The sequence below is a fragment of the Sminthopsis crassicaudata genome, chromosome 2 (assembly GCF_048593235.1).
Source record: "Sminthopsis crassicaudata isolate SCR6 chromosome 2, ASM4859323v1, whole genome shotgun sequence".
Classification (NCBI taxonomy): domain Eukaryota; kingdom Metazoa; phylum Chordata; class Mammalia; order Dasyuromorphia; family Dasyuridae; genus Sminthopsis; species Sminthopsis crassicaudata.
Genome location: NC_133618.1, coordinates 233,429,117 through 233,452,384, shown reverse-complemented (window position 1 = coordinate 233,452,384; position 23,268 = coordinate 233,429,117). Strand labels below are relative to the sequence as shown.

Sequence of the window (23,268 nt, the reverse complement as noted above, 5' to 3'; positions counted from 1 at the left end):
TATATTATAGTACATACTATATATATGTAATGTATATTACATTAATATATATGTACTATATGTTTATAGTACACATGTATGTATATATATACATATAAAACAGTTTTCAAAATATTTTAAAAAAACATTATCTTCTTGAATTCTCTCAACAGCCTTAAGAGGTAGAGAAGAAGGAAGAAAAGGACACAAGCATTTATTAAGCACCTACTATGTGCTAGGCGCTATGACAAGAATTTTACTTATTTTATTCTCACAACAGTCCTGGGAGGTGGTATTATTGTTCTATTTGAGGGAACCAAGGCAGGCATGATTTGTCCAGCATCAAATAGCTAATAACATTTGTCCAACACTGGATTTGAACTCAGCTCTTCAACAGCCAGCAGCTGCTTTTGAGTACAGACAGTATATCTTCATTTGAGATATATTGACATGCCCAAGATCATGCAAGGATTTAGTACCAAAATTATGGCTAAACCTCAGGGGTTTTGATGTCTATTTTATTGTTCCTTCTACTGGAACACAAGTACACAAATACACAGTGAAAAGATGCCTTCGAACATATCATAGGGAAACCTGATTGTAGTTCTGAGTATAATCTTGGGTGAAACTCTGTTTCTTGTTTTTGTCTTTTCAGTCCTAGAATTCCAAAGAAGTTTCAAGTTCTAAACATTCCAAGGTTCTTTCTAGCTTTAGAAGCATCTAGGTAGATGCAACCTTGGATCTGGACTCAACACTTGAAATCTTTTAGCTGGATGACTCTTCCTGCTTCAATTTCTTCAATTATAAATGGGGCTAAGAAAAGCTTTAAGGACCTTTTGTAGTTCCTTCCTCCCATTTTATTAAGCTACTTGTAGATTTTGGTATATCTCTTTATATTTTAAAGACTCAACCCATCACCTACAGCAATAGCCTGCTGTTGGATTTCCCATCCCAATCCATCTTCCATCAAAATAATTTTCCTAAAATCATCCATGTCACACCTCAGACACAGTAAGCTCCCTATCATTCCCAGGACCAAATACAAAAATCCTTTGGTTCAAAGCCCTTCCTTCATAAGCTCTTCTTTCCCCCAGGCTTTTATGAAGTCATAAACCTACCTGCCTCCTTATTTTCCTGCTTTCTTCTTTTCATGGTTCTCAACCTCATCTTCCAGTGACTTCTCCCCAAGAGATGCACGAGGAGATGGTGTTCCCCCGTCCCCCTCTGAAACTTACACATTGCTTTCAGAGGCCAGGGAGAATTGTACTGTCAACATAATGCCCTTCAAATGCTTGATGAGAGGTATTATGTCTCTTATAAGTCTTTTCTAGCCTTATTAACATGCCTATTTTTTTCCACCTGCCTGTCATGGTGTCCAAGCTTCTTTAAGATGCTGATTGCTTTTCTTTTTTTTTTTTTTTCTTTATGATGCTTTTTTCCTAAAATGTATCCAGAACATAATTTGATATATCCCACTGTCATTTGTCTTCATCAAACAAAATCTAATATATCAACTTGGAAGGTTCTTGTCTCTGTGACTTTCTTAAATAAGATCAGATTTATGAGATCAGGAGAGATCTCTATAATAGTTTTCTTTTGTTGCATTCCCAAAATTGCAGTCCATAAATCCTTTCTAGAAAAATAAAATAACACTGTTCCTTCACCTTGTACTTGCAAAATTTTTTTCATTTGAAGTGTTAACTTCAGCCCCTCATCTTAGTATATTTTTCAGTTATGAAAAATGTGTTTTAGTCTACTAGTAGAGTATCCAACGCCACATTTGAACTCGGGTCTTCTGACAGTCTATATGTTTTTTGGTATTGTATTTTGGTTGTCATTATTAGGTATTGCTGTGTTTTCTGCAGATTTGATGAGCATGCTTTTTTCTGATTTATTGGTAAAAATTTTAAAGATCCTAGGAAAACATAGGAGCAGTCCATGAGACACACCTTTTTCCAGATTTACATTGATACATTCATGACTATTCACTCAGTGAGCTTTTAGCTCACATCTCTCTAGTCTGTCAGTGAAGATGGCATGAGAGACTTTGTCAGAATTTTTGCTGAAATCTAGGTAAATCTACTGTATCTGTAATGTGGAAGAGGAAATGAAGTTAATTTGGTCTGACCTTTTCTTATCTCTTTTTCTGTTTCTATATCTGTATTTTTAAATCTTTTTTTTTTTTTTTTTTTTGCTATTTAGTTCAGAAATTGCCTTCTCTGATCTCTCTTCTGCATTGTCTTTCTAATGTTGCAGGTTCCACAACCCTGGGGAACAGGTACTTTTATAGTCCCCATTTTACTGATGAAGAAACTGAAACAGATAGTGATTAAAGATACTTACTAGGTGTGGGACTCTGGGCAAGTCACTTAACCTTAACTCAGTTAATTCATCTGTAAAATGCCAAGAAAACTCTAAATAGGGTTACGTGACTGAAAAAGAAACAAGAAAAACACACAGACTCCAAATGGAGTCAGAAACATGATATTTTTGACTGAATAACAGTAGAAGAGTGTATAGAGAGTCTGAGGGATTCCTGGATATGGTCATGGAGGGCATCAACTTTATTAATTCATGGTACCTGGTAGTCATAAGTATTTAGACTGGATTAGGTGGGTTTTGAGATGAGCTGTTATTAGTTGAGTTTATACAGTGGTGAGTTTGCTGGGTTGACTACCTTGTTCAGCTAGCATCTATGAAGCCTTTACTATGTGACAGATATGATCTCTTCCCCTCAAGGAGTTTATATTCTATTCTATTCTATTTCCATAATAGAATATAATTATATAATGTATATAATTATATTTCACTATACAATATTATATTATATTATCATATCCTATTATATTTATATAATATAATGTATATTATATAAGACAAAAAGAAGGGAAGACTGAACAAGGGACTTGAAGGGGTTGAGAGAAGCACTGGGGCTGGGGCTGGAGGTTGAGATTGGAAGGGAGGACTCACCAGTGAGAGAAGGGGAGGCACAGTTCATTCTGGGTACCATGCTGTGCTGTGACTGTATGTGCATTCCTTGTTGCAGTTCTGTGTCATGGAAAGTCCATCAGTCTTGACACCAGAAAACAGGCTAAAGCTCTACACACTTCTGTAGGGTTTGATTCTCATTCCTTGCTTCCTGTGCCTTGGGATTGTGATGTGACCAGGTGCTTTGGTAAACCTTAAAATGCTATAGATAAGTTATTCACCTTTCATGGGAGACTCTCAGTTGTTGGGATCTTCTCCTCTAAGGCTACTTCCATTTACTTGTATGAATTATTCATTTGTTAAATGCTCCCTATCCTATTAGAAGGCAGGGGGATGCTCAGTCATTTTAGTACCTTAGCACTAACTTATTTGGTAGATGCTGCCAATATTATCTCTTGACACGCCTTCTAATAGTTGATTATAACCTCAATGCTAAGGGGGATTTATAAAGATAAAGGAACCTGACTGACTTCCTGTCATCATTTTACTATTTATTAGCTGGTTAAATATAATAAAATTCAGATTATAGTGCTATGAGATCAGATGAGGAGAGGGATCACGTTTCAGGAGGGGTAAGAACAGAGAAGGCTTCATGGAGAAGATGGCACACGGAGAGAATCATAAAAGGATGAGCAGGATGAGTTGTCAGAGGGAAAAGAAACAACAAACATTTTTTTCCTTTTCTTCATTCTGGGCCTCAGTTACTTCGTCTGTGAAGTGAGGAGGTTCTACCGTGGGTGGTAGACAGGGCCCTGTCTGTCCTTGTTCAGGAGCCTCCTTAACAGGGTGTAGGAGTGGGGCTGAGCACATTAACTTACCCTGCAGGGTGTGGGCCACAGCTGATAGACCCATAGAAAAAAGCAATCTGGTGCTGGCTGACACAGAATGCTTGGAGGGGACTCCGGCCGCCGCTTGGAGGGCCCGCAGCTGGCAGCCTGGGCTGCCATTGTCTCCTCACAATTGCCTTGGAAGGGGCAGGCAAGAGTTCTGTGATGAGCAAAGCCCCACAACCAATTTGAGAAAACGGGGACAGGAAGCCAGAATCTAGGACAGCAAGTGGGTTACACAACTTCCTGTCTCTTTGTGCCCCTCAGCCAGCTTTGATTTAGTGTTGACAAACAGTTTAAGCTTCCCCCCCAAGCTTTCACCCCCCCCCAGAAGGTCCTCATCATTTACTCTCAGGATTGTTTTGAAGCCATTGAGTTGTAATAGTCCTTAGAATATGCAATAGATGGTACCTTGAGAACTGAGGTGGGTGGGGTGGATGGAGTAGAATAGATTGGAGAATGTCAGAACTGGAAGCACTACATTTCTCTGTCCTAAGGTGCCATTTTTTTAAATGCTTAGAAAGACCACAAAATATTTGAGCAGAATATTTTGAGCAAACAGAATATTTGAGCAATAAAAAGCGTCTCAGGCCGTAGACTGTAGAATATGCAACATAGGATTTGAGCAGTGGAAGTCATACTTTTAAATATAGAAGGAATTCGCATGGAATAGATGAATCTTGGAATTGTAGAATTTAGATATCCAAGGGACTTTGGAGATCATTTAGGCCCAGAGAGGTCAAGTCCCATACCTCCCTACTTTCTCAAGCTCTCTCTTAGAACAGAGGACTTAGACTGTAGATCTTAGAATGTTAGCCTTTGAAAGGATTTTAGAATTCTTTTTGTCCAACTCCTACTTGCTATTGTAGCCAGGTCACATAGCAAATTATGAAAGAGATGTTACCAGAGTTCAGATTTTTATCTTTCCAGTCCCTTTGTTTTCTTCCCTGAGCACTCGGATTCCTTGATTAATCTTAACATTGACCAGGCTTGTGAATGTGGCCTTTAGCTGTGCACAGTGCCTGGTACATAATAGGTGCTTAATTGATAAATTGCTACATTTATCCTGAGTAGCTTCCTTTTTCCTAACTTCAGTTTTGTCCAGGGCTAGGAGGTGGAGGAAATCTAAAGGGAGTGTTCCAGCCAATCTCATGACTCTGAAAATCATTTTCCAGGAATCCAGGACCCCCCAACCATCTCTTAATGAGCAGGACAATGAGCAGTGACAGCTGAGGGGCTCTCCTTGATAGCCATAGAAAAACCTTTTGAGGACACTGGAACAGATTTGACAATGTGTCTGGGAAACCCTTCCCCTCTCCCTCTCCCTTTTTCTTTCTTTCTCTCTGTCTCTGTCTCTTTCTCTGTCTCTTTCTCTGTCTCTGTTTCTGTCTCTGTCTCTGTCTCTCCTTCCTCCCTCTCCCCCTTTCTTTCCCTCCTTCTTCCTTCTCCCTGCTGTTCTTTCAGTGAGAGTGTCTCTTTGTCTCCCTCCCTCCCTCTGACATACAGTGATCTCCCCAGACAGGCGTCAGGAGAGAAGCTGGTTTTTAAATTAACACATGGGCTCAGCTCTGATGGAATTGACTGTGCCAGCTAATGCGATCTGCACATCTCACTACGGGCCTGTTGCTATTATTAGATATGACACGCATGGTGACTAAAATGCTGGTAAATTTTTAGTCAGCAGCCTTGAAGCTGCTGATTGTGTCCATCAATTAAAATAATATTAATAATGATAGCTTGTACAGTGTTTTCTGGCTTACAAAAGGCTTTGCATACATTATTTTTATTTGCTCTTGCAAAGGAACAAACAGATAAGACATCATCAGATCTTAGCTTTACGGCTTGAAACGCCCATAGAGACCATCTAATCCAATCCTTTCATTTTATAGAGGAGTGACTTTCCTTAGGCCACTTAGTTTGTAGTAGAACTGGGACTTGAACTTGGCTAGGTGATTTGGTCTTGGTCATACAGCTAGGAAGTGGATGAACCTGGATTTCAACTCAGATCAATTCATTTTTAGTTCTCTGTACCTCTCTCTCCTTCCTCTCTATCTCTGAATTTGTCTTCCTCTCTTTCTCTCTCCCTCCCTGTCTCTCTTTGTCTCTCTTCCTTTTCCCCTTTCTCCTCTTTTCTTACCCTCACATAAGAATTATGAGATTATGATAAGATTATGAGGCTTTTACATCTAGAAAGGACAACTTCGTCCTCATTGTAAAGCTGGAACCCAGAAAGAGTTGGCTACCTAGTTAAATGGTGGCAAGGGAGAATCCAGGTTTCCATCTCCCAATTTATTGATATTGCAACCTAGTCCCTTTCTCCTGAACTAGAGTCAGTCCCCTGACAAATTACTTAACCTCTGCCTGCCTTAGTTTCAACTGAAAAAATGGAGATAGGACTAATACTTTCCTTCCAGGTAAATAGTAGATACCTAAGTGCTTGAACTTTCCCTTCTCCCTCTGCTCATCCCTCTTCTAAGTACTTCCAGTTCCTAGCATTTTGTCCCAGGGAGCCTTAGCTGAGTTTGGGAGTAGTTGTGGTCCCATTCATCAAGTTACCTTTCTCACTTTCTCAGTCCTTCCTCTCTCCCTTGGAGTAAGATTAGGAACAGCTGGCTCCTTCCCAGTCAGAGGAGAGGGATCTGGGAGTGTCCCAGAGGAGAAATAAATTATCTCCCTATGATCTACTTGAAAGATTCACCAGGGTTCTGATGGATAAGCTTCCATAGGTTCTTTCCCTTTGTAATGACTTAAGCAGTGAGTTTCAAGTAAATCTCATTTGGGGGTGACCCAGAGGGAGAGAAGTACTTGAATTCTGACTTTGAGTCCTGTCAAGGAAGTTAAGGGAAACTTGGGACATCCTGCAGCATCAGATAGTGTATTTATGGAGATTATCAAGGATGGGAAAAGAGGATATTTTGAATTAATATAGACATCAGGGTGACATTGTATGAATCAGGCCCTGCAGGAAGGTCCAGTCCTATGGCCTAGTGTTGGCTTAGCAAGGCAAGTGTGAGCATTTGAACCTTAATTGATTTTTTGCTTCTTTTCCCTTTCCTCTAGGCTTTTTTGCATCGCATCCGGCAGAATGTGGCCGATTCAGCAGACAAGTGCATTACTGAGGAGAATGTCAAGGTTTGTATATCTGGGTCCTGGACATTGGGTGCTGAGACACGGGAGGGAGGCAGGAGTGCTTTAGTCTGTTTTCTCATGAGGGATTAAGGGTGAACTCAGCCTTTTTTTTTCTTCTCACTTTGTGTTTAGCATCCTGCCTTATGAACACCCAATGGAGAATCCCTCCTTCCTTCTCTCCCTCATTAACACTCACATTTACTTTGGTGCCTCAAGTAAACAAAGGAAGAATACAGAATTTGTAGTTGGAAAATTTGGGTTTCAAATCCTGATTTTGTTATTTACTATTTGGAGTGACATTGGGCCAGTCACTTCTCTATGTCTTGGTTTGCTTATCTGTAAAATGAGGTTACTTAGATCAGGTGTCACTCTGGAATAGGGGGCTACTAAACCATCAATTCACACTTAGTTAGGAAACCACAATCTGTATTTTCTCGTGTCCTTAAATATCACCAAGCTACATTTGAATCTGTTTGGGCCACAAGTCTGAGGGTCCTGTGGTTGACCATTCTGGCATGAGGTCCATCCTATCTCTTCTGAATTAAGTGCTCATCATTACAGACCAAGTGCCCTAAGAATCTCTCCTAAGATTAGCTGCCAGAATTCCAGCTCCCAGCAAACAAAAAAGCCCTCGAAGATACAGCCTCCACTGCCATCACTCCTTGTGAGATCAGATTCTGTCTGGCTCATCTTTCTAACCTCCTTCTGAGTGTGTGCTTGTGTGCACATGAGTGAATGGACAGATGACTATCCAGGCGGTTCTCAGGGGCTTTGACCAGTACAATCAATCCATGTGGACAGAAGGCAGCTTGGATTTTGCCCCTGTCTCCTTGGGGATTGGAGTAGCATCCAGCTCTGGGCTAGATAGGGCCAGCCAAAGGGGTTTTTCCCCAGCTTCTGCTTGACCCCCTGGCTTGCATTAATTCTGAGCTCTTGTCTTGAGTGCCTTCCTCAGGCGAGCTAGAATGGATGATTCCAATTCATTTAAATTTATCAGCATTTAAAAAATTATTTTAATTAAAAATTTTTTGTTACTATCATATATTACTCTCATGTCCAAATAAATTTCTTCCCTCTCCAGGCAGCCACTTTTGTTACAAAGAAAGTTAGGAAACAGTCCTGTGAGCTAGTTATTAATCTGTATTTCCGTATTTCCTTACTTCTGCCAAGAATTCAGGGAGGAACATTTTCTTTCTTTTGAGATTCAGGCTTGGTTATTGTATCCTCTCCTTTTCCTTCTTCCTTTCTTCTTTCCCAGTGCTACAGGCATTTATATATTGTTCTCTGTGTTCTGTTTATTTTATTTTGATTTATTTTACATAATTCTTTATCAGTATGTTTATGAAATACCTCATGAGTACTGTACTAAGTGCAGATGGGGATAGAAAGTTTAGTTATATCCATTCTTGGCCTTCATAGAGCTCATGCTGTAGTAGGCAACTATGACATATGCATGTAACTAAAATACAAAACAATATATATCAATTAAAACTCTTTTCATAAAAATCCCATTTTGAGATTTTTATAATACTTTATAATAATATAATAATAATTTTACAATACTCATTTTCCAGATGAGGAAACTGAAGTCTCTTAAAAATAGTATTTTCCCAACTAGAAGACAATTTTTAATGTTCATTTTAAAAAATTCTAAGTTCTAAATTCAGAAATTGAATAAAGATTAATGATAGTAGATAGTAATTCTTTAATATGACTTTCTATTATATTATTTCAGGTGAGATTTTGGAAATGAATAGTTATTACTAATTTGACAGCAAGAAGGCTTCAGGGAAGAAATAGCACTTGAATTAAAATGCTTTAAGAGCTGGTTAGGGGTGAGGTAGACATTCAAAAGGATCTGGAATTGCAAATCCAAGGGTTGAAGTTCTGGAGATCTAATAGCCAGATTTATTAACCTTCTAAATTCACTCCTCCAAATTTCTGTCTTTGGTACCATTGTCCCATATGCATGCCCTTGGTGCCATCACTAACCACTTCATTCAACCACATCATTAATCTTTTCATATCCTTTGCCTCAATTATTCTGTTAATTACCAAATTCTATAGCTTCTCCCATCCAACACCTCTGGTTTTCCTATACTCAACACTGTAGAACAATCCCTCACTATTTCTCCCTGTACTGTTGCAGTAATCTCTCTACAAGTAGAAGGCTTCTCTGCTTGCTAATTCATGCTTTCTACTTCTGTTGGAATATGTTTCTTATGCATGATTCTCTATTAAAAACAAGTTGTACCTCATTGTTTTACTGAGTAAAATTTGAACTCTTCAGTCTAGACCCTTCCCAATTTGACCAATATGATGGATGTCAAGTGAGAAATCCTCTTGATTTTCCAATTTTTCACATTATTGCCTTCATACTTTAACCAAACTGCATCACTATACACTACCTCTTTCCATACACATTATGCTCCTATCCTTCTTTGTTCACATTGTTTTTTTTGCCTCAAATATCTTTTGTTCACTGCCTCTTTTTAATGTTGTCCCCAACAACTCAAATGACTCTTGTTTTTCACCTTTCTCTTTGTAAATGAGTTATCTTTTAGGTATTTGAGGTCACCAAACAGTGAGGTCCATGAGGGTTAGAACTAAGAGAAGAGTCCCAGATTTGGAATTAGAAATGGCCTTAATGCTTAGTACCTGTGATCTTGGACAAGAGGCTCAGAAAATACTTGGGAATTTATTTTAATTTGAGTCTCTACTCTTTTGACACCAATTAATATAATACTTTCTGTTTCCCTTTAGATTCTCTTTTCCAACATTGAAGACATCCTGGAGGTTCATAAAGAATTCCTGAATGCCTTGGAATTTTGTTTACAACCCGAGCCTCAGAGTCAGCATGAACTTGGAAATGTATTCTTAAAATTTGTGAGTAAAGTTCAATGGCTGCGTTGGCTTCTCTCACTATATCCCCCCCACCATCTCTTCCCACTTCTCCCCTTTTTCTGCTCAGCTGCCTTTGTTTCTTCTGCCAAGGGTGGGCAAGCAAGTCTTATCTTTTCTAGGGATTGGGAAAGTCTGGAAAGAGGGGGGCCGCGTGGGAGAACCATTCTTGGCCAGAGACAATGAAAAGGGCCTCAAATCCACCTCAACAAGGATGTATTTTTAGAAAGTCTGCCCTTTTCCCTTGTATGCAGAAAACCTGTTCTATTTCTCCAAAGGTACCAGCTTCCTGGATTGAAAAACTGGAATAAGATTATGAAACAAAGACTTTCTTATTCTCTAGGGAAAAGTCCAGGCTGGGCTATTGCCCTTAGGTCAAATGGAAATCTCGCCCCTGACTCCTCAGCTGCTGAGATTTACCAATCCCATCTCCCCTCAAACTCTGTTCCTTTCTCCCTATTCATAGAATCACCATCCTAAGCCCCTTATCTCCTCTTGCCTTAATTGTCTCCACTCAGTTGCCAGAATGATATTATTTAAACACAGGTCTGACTACATAGCCTTATTATATGTTAATTTTCATGAAGAATTTTATAGTCCAGCTAAACTGATTTAAATTTTCCTTCATATAAATGTTATCTCCATTCCTTTCCACAGATTGTCCCTTGTACAAAATGGTCCTCCCACTTCTTTTCCATTTCTTAGAATCCTTAATTTCAGTGTATTTCAGGCACTATGCCAAGCCCTGTGTTTGAAGAACTCACATTATGATGGAAGAAAGGACATAGAAAGATTTATACAGGGGGATGGAAGGCATTCTGAGAGGGGAAGGCACTGAGAACAGCCTGCACAAAGTAGCATTTGAGCTGAGTCTAAGAGACTCAGGGATGGAGTTGAAGAAAAAGGGCATTCCAGATATGTCTGAGGTACATCAAATAGGGCTGTGCTGTTTGGACTGGAAAGTTAGGTAGAGGCCCTCAGGTTATGAAAAGATTTACCGTGCCTAACAGGATTCTGAGGTCCCAGGGACCACTGAAGGTCTGGAGGGGTGACATGGTCAGACCTACAGGTTAGGAAAATCACTGTGGAAGCTGTGTGCAGCCTACATTAGTGAAGTGAAGCTTGAGGCAATTGTACTAGTCCCAGCTGATGAAGGGCTCTGATTGGGGTGATTCCTAGGAGTGGAGAGGAAGAAACAATGCTAGTATATTTGGAGTGACTGAGGGTGAATTGGAGAATTGGATGCATCTGGGAAAGTGATTGTCCCCTCAGTAGTAACGTTAATTTGCAAGGGTGATGTGTCTTTGAGAAAAGAATAAAGAATAAAGGTATGTCCTTTAGGAAATATTTAGAGGAATATCTTGTTTGAAATTGCCAAAGGCTGTTTGTGGTATGAGACTACAGCTCAAGAGACTGACTGGGATTGGATATATTGTATTTATTAATGTATACTTTTGTGTGTACAAGTTAGTTATTTATACAAAACATAAACTGTTGGAGGGCAGGGATAATTTCATTTTTATCTTTGTATCCTCAATGTCTAGCATAGTGCTTGGAGGTTAATTAATTGATTGAGCTATTAGGATCATTGATTTAGAATTGCAAGAGACAATCTCTCCCCCAATTTTATAGATGATGAAATTGATTCTTAGAGAAGTTATTTTATTTGCCTAAGGCCAGGAAGTGTAGGAAGAGCCAAATTAGAAAGTTCTAACAAATCTACTGTTCGGTCTGTGGCATCCTCCTGGTCCTTCCAGGCTTTGACATCCTGTGTTCTCAGATCTCTTCCCGTTTTCACATTCCTTGTTTGAAGGTCCTTTCCAGTTTTGAAATTTCTGTGTTCAAAGGTCCCTTCCATTTTGATCCTTTCATCACTGATGAATCCTGTTGGCTTGCTGGAGCCTGCAAACATTAGGCACGATAATGGCCCCTGGGCCTTCTCTTAGTGCCCTGAATCCCTTTTCTGAATCCCTTCATAGACAACTTGTCACATCAGATCAGTGCATTAGCTAGAGAAAAGGCATGTGCTTTAGTCAGCTCTTTGATGGGTTGACCACATGCTTCCCAATGAGTCTTCCCAAGACCTCATTTACCCATCAGACTTCTCCCTTATGCTCCGTGTGTCTCTTGATGCATCCCTAATTCTCCTCCAGCTCAGCAGGAAGAGTAGAGTTAAACCTTCAGGTTTATTCTCAGGATTCTCCATCTCTTTCTTCTTGGAGAGTAATGCCTTAGACATCAGCTTATTCTGCCTTAGACATCAGCTTATTCCAACAGTTTCACTTTATAAATGTTGCAGCAAGTCCAGAGAGGAAGACTAATTTGCTCATAAGATGAGCTGTGTGACCTTGGGCTGAGAGATAGAGATGACTTGATGGAAGATACTGAGTGCAGTGGAGGGCAGGAGAAGCATGGAAACAAAGTGGGGGAGGAGGCTGGTACAGTGACCCAAAGTTGGGAGAGACAAAATCCATCCTCACAGACCCTCCAAGGACCCTCCCTGACTCGTTATGGATGCATGGGTGACATCCATAGACTGACTCATTCTGTGAGGGTGGTCTGGGGGTAGAGCAAGAGGGGGGAGTGGATAAAAGGGCGCCTCTATTCCCATAGAATATGTCCTATGCTATGGCAGCTGCTTCTGAATATGCTTGTACCAGGCCCTGAGCAAGACTCACTCTCCACCACAGCTGTCCCTCATCAGCAGCTGCCGTTTCTTCTGCTCATCTCCTTTCCCCCCTTCTTTTTTTTAGGCTTTCCTTTGCCAACCCCCATGACCAACATCTGTCATTATGTAACTGCTAGTTTCCTCATGAGGGGAAAAAAAGAGAAAACAACAAAGATCCATGCAGGGTCCCAGGGAGGAAATTAAACACTTGAGACACTCTGTCGTCAAAAGCATAGTTTTCATATTTGTGGGGGTCTCATGTATGAAAAACAGTTGGAGAACACTCAATAAAAGAACAGCGGAATATACATGTTTATTGTGTTGTGTTGTGTTGGGTTTAGCAGAGGGTATGTTGTTAGGTGATAAATATAACTTTCTTGAGTTCCTGGTACTCCAAGTCCTGAAGGGGGGGAACTATTTCATAGTGGGAGGAATTTAGAGCTGAAAGAGACCTTAAAACTTGGAATATCAGAGCTGAAATAGACCTTCAGACCAGGATTGTCAGAGTTGTTCCTAGTGTCTTGGACCAAAATGTTAGAAATGAAAGGGGCCTTAGAACAGAGAATGGCAAAACTCAGAATGTGAGAACTGGAAGGTGACCATCAGAGAAACACCTCTCATGTTTCTACATGTAGACTTTTTCACTGCCATTCTGGAGAGTAAGTCCCTTTTCTTCCTTTCCCTCAGTCTCCTGCAGAGCGTGTGTGTGTGTGTGTGTGTGTGTGTGTGTGTGTGTGTGTGTGTGTGTGTGAGAGTGTGAGAATGGAAAGCTGCTAAAGGAAAGATTAAGAAATATAAGGCCCTTTTTGGGGACTTAGCAACTTCCAGAGGAGCCAGTGGGAGTCCATAGGAGTTCTTGTAGATAGAAGTGAGGTTGCAGGAGGTGGTATGGGGAAGGGGCAGAGGGTGATGGCCCATTCTTCTGAGCTAGCAGCTCAGTCTGTACTTTTGTGGAAGCTGGCAAAAGATGAGGAAGTCTTGCCTTTAATTTTAAAAGTAGTTTAATTCCTCGTTTCAATCCCACCATTTTTCAGTCTCTTTTTTACCTCCCTTTAAGTTCCTTTTTGTATATTGTCTTTTCCAGTTAGAATGTAATCTCCCTGAAGACAGGGAGCTTGTTTGGTTTTTTTTTTTTTTTTTTTAATAGTTTTTATTTACCAGATATATGCATGGGTAATTTTACAACATTGACAATTTCCAAACCTTTTGTTCTAATTTTTCCCCTCCTTCCTCCTCCCCCCCTCAGATGGCAGCTTGACCAATACATGTTAAATATGTTACAGTATAAATTAAATACAATCTTATGTATACATGTCCAAACAGTTATTTTGCTGTTCAAAAAGAATTGGACTTTGAAATAGTGTACAATTAACCTGTGAAGGAAATCAAAAATGCAGGCGGATAAAACTAGAGGGATTGGGAATTCTATGTAGAGGTTCATAGTCATCTCCCAGAGTTCTCTCGCTGGGTGTAGTGTGTTCAGTTCATTACTGCTCTATTGGAACTGATTTGGTTCATCTCATTGTTGGAGAGGGCCACGTTCATCAGAATTGATCATCATATAGGATTGTTGCTGAAGTATATAATGATCTCCTGGTCCTGCTCATTTCACTCAGCATCAGTTCATGTAAGTCTCTCCAGGCCTTTCTAAAATCATCCTGCTGGTCATTTCTTACACAACAGTGATATTCCATAACATTCTTATACCACAATTTATTCAGTGATTCTCCAATTGATGGGCATCCACTCAGTTTCCAGTTTCTGGCCACTACAAAGAGGGCTGCCACAAACATTCTTGCACTTACAGGTCCCTTTCCCTTCTTCAAGATCTCTTTGGGATATAAGCCCAGTAATAACACTGCTGGGTCAAAAAATATGCACAGTTTCATAACTTTTTGAGCATAGTTCCAAATTGCTCACTAGAATGACTGGGTGTATTCACAATTCTACCAACAATGTATCAGTGTCCCAGTTTTCCCACATCCCCCTCAATATTCTACATTATCTTTCCCTGTCATTCTTCTCTCCCCCCCCCCCCCCCCTTTTGAGGCTGGGGTTAAGTGACTTGCCCAGGGTCACACAGCCAGGAAGTGCTAAGTGTCTGAGACCAGATTTGAACTCGGGTCCTCCTGAATTCAGGGCTGGTGCTCTATCCACTGTGCCACCTAGCTGCCCCTTTCCCTGTCATTCGAGCCAATCTGACAGGTGTGTAGTGGTATCTCAGAGTTAAGACAGGGTATTAAATGTCCAGTGCTCAGTACTATGTCTTCAGCATGCAAGGTGACATCATAGTATTGCTTAGTTGTTTCATGTCCAACTTATTTAGGGTTTAATTGGCAAAGATAGTGGAGTGGTTTGCTATTTCCTTTTCCAGCTCATTTTATAGATGAGATGAGGCAGTGGGTTAAGTGGCTGCTAGTAAATGTCTGAGGCCAGATTTGAACTCAGGTTTTCTTGACTCCAGGCCAGGTGCTCTGTCCACTGCCCAAATACTAATTTATTATTTCTATCTTGTCCTTTCTCTGCCTCCATCAAGTCTTGCAACCTTCAGGTACTTTAGTGAATCTTACTGCTTTTTCTTCCCCAGACTGTGCTAGATTTAATAACTACAAGAATAATAACCAAAGTTTAGATATATGGCAAGCACTGTGATAAGTACTTTATAGTTATTATCTCATAACGGCTCTGGAAAGTAGGTAGTTACCCTCATTTTACAGATGTAGAAACTGAGGCAAAAAGATGGAGTGATTTGCCTATGATGACACAGAAGCTAAATTTGAACATCAGCTAGCTGGCCACATTCAAGTCTCCTGTATTCTTTACCCTTTAGGTATAGTAAAGTATAGTTTAGTGGGTGACCTTGATTAGTCAGGATAGTTATATTTAAGTCCTGGCAGCTACTTACCACTTCCCTTTCCCCAGGTCCCCCTTTCCGCTTATGTAAAATTAGAATAATGATACTTCACTAGAATCCTTGTGTTTAATACCCAGGAACGGGGTAGAAATGTAACCTTTCATTATTATTCCCTTTTCTCCCACTGGGCTCTGTGCCTCAACCGCTCAGGGAAAAGCAAGCTAATCCTATATCATAGATAATAGGATTTGGAGCTGGAAGGGGCTTTGGAGCTCAACTAGTCCGATTCTTTTATTTTTCTAGCTGAGAGGACAGGCCTAGAGAGGCTAAGTGATTATTTTCAAGGTCACATACATGGTAGGCCTGGACCCTCTCACTTGAAACACAGTATTTTATTATCATGTCTCTTAGAAATGTGGGATTTTAGCAATAGAAGACTGATTCACATCATTAAGTCTAATTGCCTCATTCATCTATTAAAGTGAGCTAGGTTTTGAACCCAGATCTTTACTATTAAAGTGTTAATGGCTGATAAAGGCTCACTGTGTAATTTTTTTTTCACAGCAGTTTTTCAGGACTGATCAATGGTAGGGATTTAAGGCATTTAGGCAAGTCAGGGACAGAAATTTTTGAGGCAATTAGAGCCATCAACTATATTCTATGGTAGGTATCTGTTTCTAGATCTAGCCCTGTGAGGGAGCAGAAGAGTTAGATTTTAGCAGCTCAAAATCCTCTTACTGCATCTAGATCTAAGGCAAGGTCTCTCACCCTTACAAATCATCATCATATCCTGTGTTCAGCCTTCTGGTTCTTTCTTCTCTGCAGTGCACTGATCATCAGGGGAAGCCTTGTTTTTGCACATCCAGATGCTGTGACTAGCTTTGCCCAGGTCAATTCCAGGTCTTGCTTTTTTCTTACTTCATCCCCTATAAAAGTCTGTGCTCATGTTAGGGGAGATCAGGTTGATTGGTCTTGGCTCTTGGTCAGAATATGTTGGCAAAAGGAGATTAGTAGTCAGATTTAGAGTAAAGAAGGATGATTGACTTAGAGGCTAGATGATGACAGGATGATATGGAGGATATGATATGAATGGATGGATACTTTGACTGTAGAAATGAAGTTTCTGGTTGATCTCAGTAGAAGATCTTGGGATGTTCCATAATGAATTAGATCACTGACACCTGAGTGGAATTATCATTCTGATCTCAAAAAGGAGATTTGATGGGATGGCTGGGTCAATAATGTACTTGGGGAGCCTGGCTCATGCTTTTTGCCATAGGCTCTGATTCTCAGAAATGTTGGTGTCTCAGGTACTGATCCTATGTAGGATCCGCAGTGATGGAAGGCTGAATTGGTGGTACTTTAGGTTCTTGTTGAAATAAGAACACCCTAGAACAGAGTAACATCTGGACATGTGGTTAGGTTTAAGGGGAAGGAGAACAAATCTAGTTGCTGGGTTTGGAGGAGCTGGGATGGAGGCCCCACTCTAGTAATGGGGAAGGGAATAGTAGAATCTGGGCCATCCCCCACCTACCTAGAGCTTATTTTTTATTTCCTGAGTCTAAAGGAAGATGCAAGGTAGAGTATATTCCATCTCTATATGTGGCAGCTTACTGCCATCTCCCTGGCTCCATTTACCTGACTAATTGGTGAGAACAGAAGGTTTGGGGCTTGATCTTAATAAGGTTTTGTGACATGGAGCAGAATAGCAACCTACTTTCTGCGTACAGACCTAGCATATAGAGGAATAGGTATTAGGCTGGCACTGGTATTAGTGGCAGCCCCATTGGACCCAGCACTTCATAATCCTTTGGCAGTTGCTACTATTTCTTGGTACCTAATTCAAGCATCTGTATAAATGTTAACAGCTTTCATATTTCATTTTTTTTCCCCTCCCTGAGGCTGGGGTTAAGTGACTTGCCCAGGGTCACACAGCTAGGAAGTGTTAAGTATCTGAGACTAGATTTGAACTCGGGTCCTCCTTACTTCAGGGCTGGTGCTCTATCTACTGCGCCACCGAGCTGCCCCTTTCATATTTCATTTTTAAATTTGTTCATAATTTTTCATTTTTGTTTTCGAAAACACTAAATCAAAAAGTATGTCTGTGCTTTTCATAATAGTCCATCTTCTTGTAGTGCTGTAAATCTTGCAAGCAGTTCATAACAGTCTTATGAGATATTGTGTGTCATTTTTATTTCTGTGGTCTGTTTACATTTCAAAAATAAATTTTGCTGGTGTCTTCAGTTTTTACATTACAGTCATTTCCAGATTGGTGTTTCCCCCTCCCCTCCCCTCTACTTACTTTTCCTCTCAATAACTCAGTTTTCTCTTATTTTCAATCCTGAATTCTCTTCCTCCCCAACACTCTCTCAACTATTGGGAAGGCAAGAAAAACAAAACTGATTGCAAATACGTAGAGTCATGAAAAATAAGTTCCCACATTAACTAAGTCTGAAAAAAGAAAGAAAAAAAATATGCTTCAGTCAGCAGCACTGGAGTAGATTACTTCTCTATCTGAAGACCATCAGGAATTGTGGTGTTAGTCATCGGGTTGATCAAAGTTCCACAGTTTCTAAAGTTATTTATCTTTACAATAGTATTATTGTAAATAAATTGTTTTCCTGACTTTGCATCAGTTAATAGAAGACTTTATAGGTTTTTCTGAAACCATGCCCTTGATCATTTCTTGTAGCATGATAGTATTCTATCATATTCATATCCCCTAATTTATTTCCCAGTTGTTGGCATTGTGCCATTTTAAAAGACTCAGAGGGGTTAAATGATTTGTCTGGGGTCACACATCTGGTAAATGTCAATTGGAATTTGAATCCAATTCTTTCCACATAGTTTATTCATAAGAGGTAATGAATATTCAACAATGAAAGGTCATTGGAAATATGGATAAAAGAAAATTGCCTTCTCTCAGAATTTTAAGTTGTTTTGTATAGCTACTGTGTTTTAGACCAACTTTGGCCAATTCTCTAGGCTGAAATATTAGGGCTTCTTAAGACCTCCAGAAAGATTAGAAGACTTGGGTTTATATGTTGTCTTTGCCACTGATTAATGCTATAAAAAGCTCTTCTTCCCTTCTTATCCATAAATGAGGTTAGAGTAGATGATCTTTTCTTCTTACCAGATGATTTTTGATTTTTCCCTCTGGTGTTCTCATAGGTCTAATTAAAAAAAAAACACAATAATTCTATTATCATGGGGCAGCTAGGTGGCGCAGTGGATAGAGCACCAGCCCTGACTTCAGGAAGACCTGAGTTCAAATGTGGTCTCAGACACTTAACATTTCCTAGATGTGTGACCCTGGGCAAGTCACTTAACCCTAGCCTCAGGGGAAAAATTACTTCTATTATCAGCTAATCCTTAAGCTCTTATGAGAACATGATGGGGATTTGATGTTCTTCCTTCAAATGGAGGGGTAAGTCAAAAAAGAATATATGTATATAGAAGAAGAGCTTCTCTGCTAAGCTACTCAGTTCTCTGGATCTTATTAACCTTTTATCCTCCCAAATCAGAGTAATCTATTCTAACTCAAAGGTTATCCTCCCCTTTTCTTACAGGAGTGTACTTTTTTTTTTTTTTTTTTAAACAGAAAGACAAATTCTGTGTGTATGAGGAATATTGCAGTAATCATGAGAAGGCTTTGAGACTCCTGATGGAACTGAACAAGATACCTGCCATCCGAGCCTTTCTGTTGGTATGTATGCTTTACTCCATTTCTCTCAGTTAAATGAGGACTCCTTAATCCTCTCAGGATATCATGAAGGGGAGTGTAAGTTCCCTGAGAGCAAGTACCACTTTATCTTTGTACCACTAGTTCCTCATACAGTATATGGCACACAAGAAATAATGAATAAATGCTTTTGATTAATCAAATGATTGACTGCACTGATGATAGCTCCCTTCAAATATTTGAAGCATCTTCACATAAAAAGAATAATTAAATGTGTTCTACTTGGCCCCACAAGGCAGAACTCAGACTTTTGTAGAAGATTTAATTTAATATTAGGAAGAATGTCTGAATAATTACAGCTGTTCAGCAGTGGAATTGCTAACCTTGAGAAATTGAGCTTTTCATCACTAGTGGTATTAAAACAGAAATTGTTTGTCCACATAAGGATATTTGTAGAAAGGTTTCCTGCTCATAGAGGGTTTTTTGTTTTTTGTTTCTCTGAATATTTTCCTTTTCTCTCCTTTTCTCCCATCTTTGGGAAGGATAGTGAGGTTTGAAAAAGTAATGAATTTTGGGGTGCTTTTCAAGAGTGGAATTGGGAAGGTCAGTAGTGTCTTAGTCTTTCATGACATCTCATTCCTGAGTCTTGAGTTGCTTGTTTTGGGTAGGTTATCCCTTCAGGCACCTAACCCATTTAGACAAGAATAGGGTGAGATCCGCCTGATTTAAGAGCATTTATGGTCCAGCTTGGTTTAACTGCAGCCTGAAAGAACTCCTTTAATGGAGCAGCCCTTTGAAATAGTGGCCCCATGGGACAGCATGGGTCTGTTTTTCTTGTGTCCTTCTGCCAAGGGTCATGATTCTGTGAAGCACTATTGGCCCCCTTTTTTTCCCTTGGGAATCCGGATGTTAGTTGGGATCATGTCCATGGAGGAGGAGAACACTGCTAATTTCACAGCTCTCTTTACTTTGCCTCTCCCCTTGAGGCTCCCCTGCCAGTCCTCACTGCCATTTGCCAAGTGGCAGCTTGCAGGAGATGCCCAAAGGGGTAAAAGGGGGGGATGTTGGGCATTCTTGAAGGGGAACCAAAGCCCATACCATCTGTTGAATCCTCCTGGTTTTTCCTCTTCTCATAAATGAAAGAACACTGGATCTAGGTTGGAATCCTGGCTTTGCTGCTTTGAGTAACCTTGACTGACCTTCACCAGAAAACTTTCTATGGTTATGGTACTTTCTGATCATTATAGCTTTAACAACATAAAATGTAATTGTACCTCAAAAGGCAAGGTGATCCTATTTGGCTAATAGGATATGATTCTTTAAATTTTCCTAAGCTAGAGAGGTCCTGAATCTGCCCAGTTCCTATGTGGCTGCTGCAAAATCATCCCTGATTCTCCTTCCCCCTCCCTACCCTACTTTGAGCTGGCGTCATAGGAGCCCTTTGGAACAAGTGTTGTCCCTCGAGCACAAAGCCTTTGCTGTCCAGCCAGGGTCTGCCCCAGCATTCCACAGCAGCTGTAATCTCAAGGGCAGGATGCCCTGGACCAGAGGGTCCTTATTGAGTGAGGTAATGCTGGATAGGAATTGATTCAAGTTCAAGGCTAGGGTGGATAGAATGGCTGAGCTAGAATATCAGATTTGATGGGGACCTAATAGCAGCATATAAGTTCAGTCCGGAATGAGTTCTTCAAAAATAATTAGATACACGAACTGATACTGAATGAAGAGAACAGAACCAGGAGAACATCATACACAGTAACAGTAACATTGTATGAGAATCAATGAACTTAGTTCTTTTAAGCGATGCAGTGATCCCAAGATAGTTTCAGGAAACTTGTGATGGAAAATGCTATCCCCATCCAGAGAAAGAACTAGGAAGTCTTTGAAGCATAATTTTTTTCTTTCTTGGGTTTTTTTTTTTCCTTTTGAGTGTTAAAAACTGTCTTTACATGTAATTGAAAAAAATTTAAGTTAAAAAACAAGAAAATAAAATCACAATTGGAAAGGAACACAGAACACAGAGACCTTAGAATATATAGTATTCTAAGCTGTGTTCTAATTACCATAGAAAAAATATTGTCTCTTGTGTGGTTGAAATCCCAGTTTTGATGTTACTTATACTTTCCTCAGTTGTAAAAATGAGGGGTTTGGTATTTTGGAGAGCAATTTGGAATTGTGCATATTCTTTGACCCAGAAATAGCACTACTAGGGCTGTGTCCTAAAGAGATCAAAGAAAAAGGAAAAGGATACATAAATAGGAAACAAAAAAATTTTATGGCTGCTCTTGTGTTGGCAAAGCATTGGAAATTGACTGGGATTCAAGAATCGAAGGGATGCTTTACTTGGGGAATGGCTGATATATAATTGTGATATATATACAGAGAGAGAGAGAGAGAGAGAGAGAGAGAGAGAGAGAGAGAGAGAGAGAGAGAGAGAGAGAGAGAGAGAGAGAATGCTATAGTATATATAATATACTATTTTGGCATAAGAAATGACAAGCAGGATGGTTTCAGAAAAACTCAGGAAGACTTACATGAACTTGTTCAAGGATATAGGATTCTTTCAGAGAGAGAACTGGTGGAATCAGGATTTCTTTGTTTTTTGTTTTTGGTCTTTGTTTTCTTTTTCATGACTAATATAGCTTTAATGGCATAAAAAATAAAGCTTTATATGACTAATAAGCAAATAGGTTTTCCATGAATGCACACGTATAATCTACATCAAAGTGTTGTCTTCTCAAGAAGAGGAAACTCAAAAAAAAGTTAAAAATTGTTTTTATTTGAAATCATGAAAGCATTCTTTAAAAAAATTAAAGAAATGAAGGATTTGGGCCTAGAGCTTCAAAAGTTCTTTCCATTTGATTTGTGATTCCTTCTAGAAGGGATCTTGAAACTTACAGGTGGGAAGAGTCTTAAAACAATGATTGTAAAAGCTGGAAAGGGATATTAGAATTTTAGAACATGGTGAGTATCCTTGAGGAAGAACTTGAGAACCTAGAATGTGATGTATATCTTTTTTTCTGGTTGCAGAGCTGTATGCTTTTAGGTGGCCGAAAGACTACAGATATCCCCTTGGAGGGCTACCTGCTGACGCCAATTCAGAGGATTTGCAAGTACCCTCTGCTCCTCAAGGTACTGTGTAAATCTTTACTCTTCCCTTGTCTTGATTCACAGACCTTCCTAGTACCTTCTGCAGTCCTGGAGGACCATGGGAGCACTTGATTGTTATGGCACCACCCATGTGGTTAGGGGTGGGGGGAGCAAACATGGCCCAGGGAATTGGCTCTTGAAGAACAATCAGGTCATTTATATCCCTTCGACTCAGCATCTTTTTGTCTGATTGTCTATGGACAGGGGAGTGGATCTTGCTATTTCCCCATTTCTGGAATAAATTTCTTTTCCACCTCTTGAAAGCCTTAGTTTTTCCTTCAAAGCTGCTCAAATCCGGCTTCCCCCAGCCCCTATTCTCTTGGATGTGTGGGGGTGTTCTGGAGCCATCTTGTATTGACTATCAAGAGAAGCTGGATTTGGAAATGCTGCAGATCAGAGCCTGATTTATTAGTGTTTTTTGGTTGATTGCTGAGAAAGTGATGGAGAAATGTGAATAGTGTAGATTGAAATCTTGGCAAATTCTTCTTTTTCATAAAGCTTGTTGTTAAACATTTGCCGGTGCAGCCCTGGTGTTTCCCTTAATGGAGTGTAAGCTCCTTGTGGGCAGCATAGGCCTGGGGCCTAACCTTGCTCCCAGTAGGTGCTTATTAAGTCACTGTTGACTGATGGATGGATGATGCACAGGGGATTCCTATTCAGGTAGGACTTGGAGGTCTCTTTCAACGCTGCTGTTCTGATATTCTGAGTGATTGTGAGAGCTTGAGAACTGCCTGGCAGGAGGATTGGGCAAACAGCCCACAGGAAGCAGCGATTAAGCCTAGGGGTCGGTTTGCATTCTTGACAAAGAGCCTCTTCGATGTTTATAGAGTCCGGCTTCCCCTCAGTTGCTGCTTCCTTGATTTCTCAGCCTCCAACTGTGTTTATAGAAGACCTTAAAGATTCGGGCAGTGTGCCCTGGAAGCCAGGGAGAACCTTGGGGAGACGTGGTGTTCTCTCCGGATGGTTCTGCTCAGGGAGCCCCTGCTTCTGGCTCTCATATGCAGAGCTGTTGCACGAGAGAACTGTTGGCACTGTGGGGGACTTTATCCTTTATCCAATTTTCCAGTTGTGCGTTAAAGGCTGTCCTTCT

At 40.1% G+C, this 23,268-nt stretch overlaps 1 protein-coding gene across 1 annotated transcript in view; it reads left to right on the top strand.

Moving 5' to 3' along the window:
* PREX1 (phosphatidylinositol-3,4,5-trisphosphate dependent Rac exchange factor 1) overlaps nt 1-23,268 on the top strand; it is a 205,061-nt gene that overhangs the window by 76,204 nt on the left and 105,589 nt on the right. The window contains 4 exon segments of the mRNA XM_074288551.1: nt 6,855-6,926; nt 9,687-9,809; nt 18,948-19,052; nt 22,059-22,160. Of these exon segments, the coding sequence (XP_074144652.1) occupies nt 6,855-6,926; nt 9,687-9,809; nt 18,948-19,052; nt 22,059-22,160 (402 nt within the window).